The sequence below is a fragment of the Chinchilla lanigera genome, unplaced genomic scaffold, assembly GCF_000276665.1.
Source record: "Chinchilla lanigera isolate Chin_1 unplaced genomic scaffold, ChiLan1.0 scaffold00077, whole genome shotgun sequence".
Lineage (NCBI taxonomy): Eukaryota > Metazoa > Chordata > Mammalia > Rodentia > Chinchillidae > Chinchilla > Chinchilla lanigera.
In genome coordinates, this window is record NW_004955478.1 from 9,389,828 (window position 1) to 9,400,197 (window position 10,370).

The 10,370-nt window shown below is 34.6% G+C and overlaps 1 protein-coding gene across 1 annotated transcript in view; it reads right to left on the bottom strand.

Moving 5' to 3' along the window:
• Efcab3 (EF-hand calcium binding domain 3) overlaps positions 1–10,370 on the bottom strand; it is a 494,429-nt gene that overhangs the window by 105,407 nt on the left and 378,652 nt on the right. The window contains exons 92-93 of the mRNA XM_005402243.2: positions 8,614–8,667; positions 7,806–7,910 (exon numbers count right to left, since the gene is read on the bottom strand). Coding sequence (XP_005402300.2) covers positions 7,806–7,910; positions 8,614–8,667 — 159 coding nt within the window. The remainder of the gene's footprint in view (positions 1–7,805; positions 7,911–8,613; positions 8,668–10,370) is intronic.

Genomic DNA, 10,370 nt, shown 5'->3' on the forward strand with positions numbered 1-10,370 from the left:
TTTTGGGCTTTGGGCTTGACTTGCTCTTCTTTTTCTAGAAGCTTGAGGTGCAGCATAAGGTTATTTATGCTTGTTCTGTTTTCTGGATGTGAGCATTCACTGCTATTAATTTCCCTCTGAGGACTGCTTTCATTGCGTCCCACAGGTTCTGGTAAGTTATATTTGCATTTTCATTTGATGGTGGATATTGTTGAATTTCTTCTTTAATTTCATCTATGACCCATTGATTCTTATTTAATTTCTATGTGTGTGTGGAGTTTTTGTGGTTTCTTTTGTCATTAATTTCCAATTTCATTGCACTATGGTCAGATAATACGCATGGGATAATTTCAATTCCTTTGCACTTACTTAAGCATGTTCAGTGGGATAGTATATGGTCTACTTTAGAGAATGTCCCATGTGCAGCTGAGAAGAATGTGTATTATGATGTTGTTGGGTGGAACACTCTGTAAACATCTACTATGTCCATTTGTTCACAAGTTTGGCTCAGTTCTGTTATTTCTTTGCTGATTTTTGTCTAGTTGATCTATCTTTTTGACAATGGGATGTTAATGTCCCATGCTACCATTGTGTTATTGGTTATTTGATTTTTTGTATCTATTAATATTTGTCTTATATCATTGAGTGCTCCCATATTTCGTGCATATATATTTATGATTGTTACTTCTTCCTCTTGAAATTTTGCCCTAAGAAATGTGTAGTGACCTTTTTTTGATCTCTTTTGATTGTGCTTGGTTTGAAGTTCACATTGTCTACAAACAGAACAGCCACCCCTGCTTTTTTCATGGGTTCCTGTCACATGGAGAATTGTTTTCCATCCTTTGACTTTCAGTCTATGAATTTCCTTTTCAATTAAATGTGTTTCTTGTATACAGAATATTGTTAAATTTTGTTTCTTGATCCACTCTGCCACTCTGTTTCTTTTTTGGTGAATTGAGGCCATTTGCATTGATAGTTATAACTGATATGTATTGGCTTATCTTTGTCATGTTCTTTTCTTGTTGTTTGTCCTCTACTTTTCCCCTCTATTTAATTGCTTGCTCTGCTTGGTGGATCCTTTCTATTGTTCTTCTTGAAATTATGATCATTTTTATCTCTTTCTAGAATATCTTTTAGTACTCTTTGTAGGGTTCATTTGGTGGTCATGAATTTCTTCAGCTGTTCTTTGTCATGGAAGTGTCTTCTTTCTCCATTAATTTTGAAAGAGTTTTGCAGGTTACATTAACCTGGGTTGGAAGTTGTTTTCTTTCAGGACTTGAAATACTTCACTCCAAGCTCTTCTTGACTTGATGGCTTGTGTTGAGTAGTCTGCCATGATTGTGATAGGCTTTTTTTTTTTTTTTTTCGGTACCAGGGATCAAACTCATGACCTTGCGCTTGCCAGGCAGGCATTTATGCCACTGAGCTATATCCCCACCTCCTCTCAGACAGCTTCTAATAATCTGTTCTTGTGCCGAATTTCTGAGATCTTGATTATTACATGTCTGGGGTGTAGATATATTTTGGTTATGGCTAATTGGATTTCCATATGCCTCACTTAACTGTATGTCAGATTCTTTTCCCACTGTTGGGAAATTTTCTGCTATTATTTCTGCAAGAAATCTTCTTTTAATGTCCTTTTTGTTGACTCCTGCTTTTTTGTTGACCCTCTATCAGTCTTACACTGTTTTTCTTTGCATTTTCTTGCAGCTGTTGAATTGCTATTTCATGATTTATTGTTATTTTAAAGAACTCTTTCCTTTTGTGATTGCTAGCAGCAATGCTGTCCTCAAGGTCTGAAAGTCTATCTTCAGTTTTGTTCAAGTGGTTTTGCCAGCTTTCAATGGGATTTTGAATTTCCTGGGTATCTGTTTGAATCTGTTTCATGCATTCTAATTCCTTGCTATATTGTCATTCAAGGTGTCCACCATTATCCTGTACTCCTCTTTTTAAAACCTATCTCTTCTTTAGACATGCTGAGCAATTCTTTTATTATGGTTGTCATTTCCTATTTTACCTGAGAGATTTTTTTTTTAATCTGATTTACTCTGTAGCCTGATGGTGTTGTTTCTTTACTTTGGTTGCTATCATTTTAGAAATTTCAGGTGTGTGATTTCCAATTTCTTCTATGTTGATGTCCTTTGGTCTTGTTCCATGTGGACTAGAGGTCTCAGACTGCACTTTGCTCATTTGTCTTGTTATTTTCTGATTCAAAACCTTTTTATTTTGTTTTCTTTGATGATCTGTGTAAGTTTTGGCAGTAGGAAGCTATATCACTAGCATCAAGGCCTTTCTAGGAAAAGTCTCTTCTTCAGGGTTATTTTCTGTGTGTAGGAGATTCTTGGTTTATGTCTGTCCCAAGATAATGCATTCCCAATTAATTGAGAGTGGGGTTTGATTTCTGTTTTGCTCAGTCCCAAATCTTTTGGTGTAGGGCTGTGGTGAGGTTATTATCCCCAGAACTTCCCAATATTTTTACACAACTGAGAAAAAGTGATTGCAACAGATATGACATCCTATCTACCATAGTACAATTAGCAATAATGATAGCATCAAGCACAATTTTGAATTTGACAAAATGTGGTAACTATTGATGTTTCACTTCAGACCATAGAAGGAAAGGCTATAGTTATATAACAGAACAAATCATAAAGTAGGAGTTTGTATTCAAAGTGTTTCTCCTTGTTAGAGTGGATTCACCCTGCTGTGTGGAAATTTAGGGAGGATGGTGTGTAAGATAAAGACAACTGGAAAGGAAGTAGAAGCAAGGCTGGAGGACAGAGAATGGTCATGCAAGGTTTGGGTAACTAGAGAAGAGAGTAGAAAAGAAAGAATGAAGGAGTATTTGAGGGATTATCTGAACTTGGTTTGAGGGATAGGATCAGAATAAGAAAAAGAAAGAAGGAAAAAAATTGAGAAAAAAGAGAAGAAAAAAGGAAAGGGAAAAGTAAGTAGGATAAAAAGATAAAGTAAGATAAAATAGAATAAAATTATATTTCAAAAGGGGGCAGTCCCACTCACTTGTTTCTATTCCGTGTGTCTTCATCCCTAAGCACCACACTAATTCACCTAACTGACCAACTGTTAGCTCGAATTTTGGACTTTTCCCTCCTGCTATCACCTGTCCATCATATGTGTCCTTATCTGAGTCCTACCGTGTGGCTGTCATCCCCCAGTGGCCTGGTCTTGAGGTGTAGGGGGATGGCCCAGGCAGCTGGGTTCCTCTGGCCAAGCTGGTTGCCTAAGATCTTAAATTAGTAATGTAAACTACAACCTTAAGACTCTGGAAAGAGAAGAGCAAACTAAAGCCAATGTGTGCTGAAAGAAAGAAACAATAAAGAAAGAAATATTAAAGAGGCAACCTTTTTACCAGTGAACATGTTTGGCCCATTTGTCAAAGATAAGGTGGCTGAATGTGTGTGTAGTTGTGTCTGCATGGGCATGGTAGTGCACATCTATAGCTGTAGCTTCTTGGAGAGCTGAAGCAGGATGATTTGAACCCACCTTTTTGAGACCAACCAAGGAAACAAAGTAATATGCATCTCTCCAATGACCAATGATGTTGAACATTTTTCATATATTTATTTGGCATTTGTATTTCTATAACTGATAAGTGTCTATTCATCTCAGATGCCCATTTTTGGATTGGGTCTTCAAATTTGGGGGACATATGATTTTTTCAGTTCTTTATATGTTCTAGATAGAAGTCCTTTGTCTTAGGGACAATTTGCTAAATTTTTTCCACTTTGTGGGCTGTCTTTTCACTTTGTTTGTGATTTCTTTTGTTGTACAAATGCTTTTAAATAAGATGAGGTCCTAGTTGGTGATTCTCTGAAGTATTCCCTGTGCAGTCTGAGTTCTGTTTATGAACTCTCTGCCTACCCTTATGTCTTCAAGATTTCTACCTACTTTCTTTTCCAGTAGATTTAGTGTTTCTGTTTCAATATTTAGACCTTTGATCCATTTTGACTTCAGTTTACTGCATGGTGATAGACATGGGTCTATCTTTAGTCTTTGTCATGTAGAGAGCAAGTTTTTCCAGCACCACTTATTAAAGAGGCTATCTTTCTTCCAGTGAGCATGTTTGGCATGTTTGTCAAAGATAAGGTGGCTGAGTGTGTTTGTAGTTGTGTCTGCATCTTTGAATCTGTTCCACTAGTTCTCAGGTCTATTTTTTCTCCTACCATGCTGATTTTTATCATAATAGCTTTGTAGTATAGTTTCAATTCTGAGATAGTGATGCCTCCTGCCTTGCCACTGTTGTCCAGAATTGCCTTTGCTATTCTAGGCCTCTTCTGGTTCCAGATGAATTTTAGGACTGCTTTCTGTAGTTCTGTGGGGTATACTAATGATATTTCAATAGGGATTACATTAAATCTGTATAGCAATTTTGGGAGTAGTACAATTTTCTCTATCTTGTTTTTTCCTATCAATGAGCAAGGGATATCTTTCCATTTTCTGATATCCTCTTTGATCTCCTTTTTTCAGAGTACTGTAATTTTCAATATATAGATCCTTTACTTCCTTCGTTATACTGATTCCCACATATTTCATTTTTTTGGATGCTATTGTGAAAGGTGTGGTTTCCATATGTTCTCTCTCAGTTTGTTGCTTGTGTCCAGGAATGCTGCTGATCTGTGAGTGCTGACTTTATATCCAACTATGTTACTGAATTTGGTTATTAAATCTACAAGTCTTTTGGTGGATTTTTTGAGGTCTTCTATGTAGAGTATCATGTCATCTGTGAATAATGATAATTTAACTTCTTCCTTTCCTATCCTTACTCCTTTTATTTCTCCCTCTTGTCTGAGATTCCATCTCACCCCAGAAAGAATGGTTATCATCAAGAAATCAACCAATAACAAATGGTGGTGAGGCTGTTGGGAAAAAGGAACCCTTCTCCACTTTTGGTAGGAGTGTAGACTGGTATAACCATTGTGGAAATCAATGTGGCGATTCCTCAAAAAACTAGGACTATAGGTTCCATTCTACCCAGGTATTCCCTTTCTGGATATCTTCCCAGAAGAATTAAAAACATCATACCACAGAGATATACATGCTGTCATGTTTATAGCAGCACAATTCGTAACAGCTAAATCTTGGAAATAGCCCAAATTTCCATCAACTGACAAATGATAAAAAAGACATTGTCATTTATACAATGGAGTACTACTCAGTCATAAAGAAGGATCAATTTGAAGGGGCTGGAGATTTAGATCAGTGGCACAGTGACTACCTGGCAAGTGTGAGGTTGTAAGTTCGATTCTAGGTACTGGAAAAAAAAACAACAAAAAGAAAGAAGGATAAACTTGAAATTTTATTAGGAAATGGATGCAACTAGAGACTATACTGATAAGTAAAATAAATCAGGCTCACATGTATAAACATTGTATTGTCTCCCTGGTATGAGAAACTGAACAAGTAAATAAGTTCAGTAGATATGTTGAAATGGGAATAAATTATTCAAAAGAAAAAGGAACTAGGATGGGTGATAGGGGTAAGGACAGTAGGGAAAAAGGAAAAAATGGAAGTCAGTTATACTGTTAGTATCTCTTAGTTCATGAAAAAGGAAAGTTTGTGCTAATATTGATTGGAGAAATTTTTATCCCATATTTTGTACCCTGAGTAATTACTTTAAAGATAACAGCATGTAATGCATTAACTGTTGCTATTTTCCTATTATTTTGTTATGAAATTTTTTTTTTACCTCTTTTCCATTAAAAAGAAAAACAAAGTAAAACTCCATTTTGAAAAAAAATCTGAAACCAATGAAATGGAAACATAAAATCAACTGTGAAAATTGATGTTGATTTTTTGAAAAGATCAACAAAACTGACAAACACTGTTAGGACTGACTAAGGAACATGCAGCTCAAAATGAGGATAGTATCACAACTGACTCACTACAGAAATTGAAAGGATTGTAATGGAATACAACAGATAAGTTCATGCTAGTATTCAGAAAATTGAGTTAAAATGGACAAATTTCTTGAAAGTAAGAGTTACTGAAACTCTAGTAGGTGAAGGCTGGACTTCACACTCTGGTTTAACCACTTACCAGTCCTACTACTTAAATACAGGATGACCAAAACTTGCATATTTTTTCATTAATTTTTATAAGACAATATAACAGGAAATATGAGAGTGACAATTTTATCAAATTTATTCAATAATTTTTCTGGGTATGGCATATTTTAAAATATTCAATACACCATGCAAAATTATAATCTGCACAGTAGTATCTATCCTCTTTCTGAATTCTTTGGGTGTTATCGTCTTTCTTTGAACAACACACTTTACCCTGTCGTGTTGGCCTTTTCTTTTTTTCTGGGAAAGTGTAATTTCAATATAATGTCTACCCACTAAATGTAATGGTGAAGATGTTGATGATGGATGTCCTGGTTGGCATTTTTCTATCCCATATTTTGTAAATACTTGGTCTATAAGACCTAGTCTACATTGTAAATGACTTTTTTTGGTACTGGAACTCAAACTCAGGACTTGTGCTTGTCAGGCAGGCACTGTGCTGCTGAGCTATATCCCTGGCCCATAAATAACTTTTTGAACCCTCTTGTTGTGAATAAATAACAAATGTCTTCCATATTGTTTGGTCCAGAAGGTATGTAAATATTTTATAATAATGTTCTCTCCTCACTTTTTTGATTACACGATAGCTTGTTAGATGTTGGCCAACTCTACCAATACTCTCCACAGAATTATTGTAATCATTGACCCCCATTGGAATTTTTTGTTTCTTCTTTCCAGTTCTACCATTTCTGCATCATGAATAGTTGACAATAAGAAGACATCTTCTTTGTCTTTCCATTTCACAACACAGACTTTTCCTCTCTGATAGGCTGACGCTACTTTTTTCCCCCAGTTTTTCTTCTGCAGATCTTTTGTAGATTTTTTAGACTTCCTTTCTATCCAGTTTCAGTGTCCCAAATGTGTGTTTGTATTGTAAAAGATTATCACTGAGTTCTAGAGAAGTATAAAAATTATATGTAGTGTATTTATGATAAGAGTTTTTGTAGATTGTAGCACAAAATTATAGGTTATTTTTCATGAATAAAATAAACACAAATTAATAAAAGAAAATAATCAGAACTTACTAGATTTTACTAGAAACAAACACTAAAGGCTAATACAACATTCTAAATTAAAAGTATGCAAAAATAGTCGATATAAAATAAATAGACATGTGAATGTATCTGCTGCATACAAGAATCGACTGGTTTCAATGGCACGTGCCTGACCATCACTTGGATAGTCAGTACACAAACAAATGCACGGCCCAAGTGATGCTTGGGGTAGACTATTAAGTGGTTAAGGTCTTTCTAGGCTTGGCCACTTGCCTTTCCACCTTCTTCCCAACTGCTTTATAACATGAAGCATACTCTTCTGTTCTAGCCACGAAAAAATACTTGGCTATTCTAACACTGTGAATTGTCATGCGCTTATGGTTTTGTGTGCATTGTTTTCCTTGTGTGGCATGCCTTTTTACTGGAGAATGTCTATACGTCTCTGACAGGCCTGTCTCTGCAATCCTTCCTGGCAAACGCTGCTTTATAATGCCAGTGAACATATTTTTAATATTAGGGCACGGCCATATAGTATTACGATGACCTGTTAGCATTTACGGCTCTTTATGAGACTTCAGCCCCCTTGAACTCAAAGAACATGCACTCAATAAAGTCTACCACATGAACTGATGAATTCTTGAGGATTAAACCCTATCTGTTACTTTTTAATGCTCCACATAACTCCAAATTTTGTCTCAGAAATTCACATAAATGAATTCAAAGTTTCACAAAAGGAGCAACTCACTATCCACGGGCAGGCTGTCTGTCAGGTCTTGGAATTCCTCTTCTCCAAGGTGAAAGCCCATGTAGTCCATGAAGGGTTCTAGCTTGCGAACATTAAGCTTCAAACCTTAGGAAAAAGAAGATGGGAAGGAGAGAACCGAAGGAGAGAACGAAAAAAGTTGGTCATGTCTATGCATTCATTAAGGGTGAGCAAGCAAAGGAGCAATAAAACTGTTGAAGTACAGAGCCAGCATAGGAGTCTGGAACAGAATCTCTGCTCCTCAGTTTTGTTCAAAGGATATAATTACAGCTCTCATGAGACGTGAGGAAGGAACTGAAGGCTTAAGAAAATCCACAAAATTCTGGCAAGAAACTGCTTTTGTAATTCTATTCAGAAAATAGACAATAATGCAGCAATTGAATAAAAAATTGTTTCTTCAAAGGTACTTATGTTCCAAAAAGTAAGCGATAAGACAAAACCACTTAATAAGTAAGTAAGCAGACATATGTGTCATCCGTGAAAATATGTGTTTTTTTTTTAATTTTTTCTTTTTAATTTTAAAAATAAAAGGAGGAAAATATTAACAGACAGTCGACATTTTACAAAATAGCAAAGGAACAGTACAGACAGCACAGAGTTACAAACAGAGTGGTAGGGAATTAACAATGCTTGTTGTATTACATATTGATATCTTCAAAGTGGTTTCTCATGAAAACAGATAGACATACAAAGCTGATCAACCAAGGACTCATTGACAGTTTCTAAAAATATGTGGTTTTAAAGAAGAAAATACAAGGAGGACTTGTTGGTTTTACCTGTTTTCACTTACCTGGGAGAGACTTTATGCCATCCAGCAATTTATGCTTATACAACTTTCCAGTAGCTGTAAGAATAGGGACAGTATAACGATTTATAAGGAGACTTGCTGAAATAATTAAAAACCCAGGAATTTAAAAAAGAACAACTCTTATGATTTTACTTATAATTTTTTTCTATTCTCATCCCAAGTAACGATTGGATCCACAGGAGAAAGGTCTTAAAATAGCAGGTCTACCTATTTTTTTGCCTATTAAAATAAATTATTACTGGTATCCACCAGGTATCTCTCATGTCTTTCTTTTCTTTTGGTTTCTCTCTCTTTAGCTTTCTGATTATGATTCTACATATTGGTTTTCTCAAAGATAGCATTAGATAAAGCAGGATTCACGAAGGAAGACGCTGCTCATTTTTAAGCTAAAATATCTGATGACCATGACAGGATTTCTTTGAATGTCAATATTGAGCTTTTTTATAAAAGTTTTCCACATGACATAAAGTGGGCATTGTTTCAGACATTTTCACTGATAATCCCAAGAAAATAAATTCTTCTCCAAGTAATATTTTAGTGATATATCATATATTGCTATGACAAGTTTTTTACTTTACAGAAATTTAAATATTAATTTTTTTATTTTTTAAAAGAGAATAAAAATAATAAAAAAACATTAGAAATGATACAGAATTTCACTAAATAAGATGATAGAAATTAAAAAATGGTTGTTATATTCCATATTGTTGTCTTCAAATTAGTTGTTCAGATTACCAGACATAAGCATGCAAAATTAGTTAAAATTAAAAAAAAGTTAAAAAGAAAAAAATTTAAGCATTAAATGGTCTTTTCAATACACCAGTAGAAATCAGCAGTACAATTATCCCAGCTATCCTGTGTGTATACATATATTTTTTTCCCTTTCTTCTTTTTTTCTTTTCTCTTTTTCCTCATCCCAGTTGTTCCTTCCCTTTGAGCAGTTTCTTTCCTTTTCACAGTATCTATTGTATCTTTCAAATTTTATTTACTCTTTCAGGTTCTAACACTTGAGAGACAATACAGTGTTTACACATGCAGGTCTGATTTATTTCACTTATGAGTATGGTCTATAGTTGCATACATTCACATAAAAAGCCTTGAGTTTACCATTTTTTATAGCTGAGTAATAATTGTATGAAAATACCACATTTTTAAAATTTTAAAGACAAAAGAATGAAAACAAATTAACAGAGACAAATTAATACAGACATTTACAAAAATAACACAAAAACAATACAAGCAATACATATTTTTAGACAAGATGATAGGAAATTAACAATGGTGGTTGTATTACATATTGATATCTTCAAACTGGTTACTCAGATAAACAAATATAGGCATGTAAGATCGATCAAGTAATTAAACATTAACTGTTCCACTAAATAAAGTAGTAGAAATCAGTAATACAACTATCTTAGCTATCCTGTGTATACCTATATACATATTTTTCCTTCTTTCTTTTCTCTTTTTCCTCATCCCAGTTGTTCTTTCCTTTGAGCAATTTCTTTCTCTGTCATAATATCTATTTTACCTTTTAGATTTTATTCACTCTTTCAGGTTCTGCACTAGTGAGATAATACAGTGTTTACCCATGTGGGTCTGATTTATTTCACTTATGAGTATGGTCTCTAGTTGTGACCATTTACCTATAAAAGCCCCGAGTTTATCTTTTTTATAGCTGAGTAATATTCCATTATATAAAAACACCACCACTTTTTTATCCATTCCTCAGTTGATGG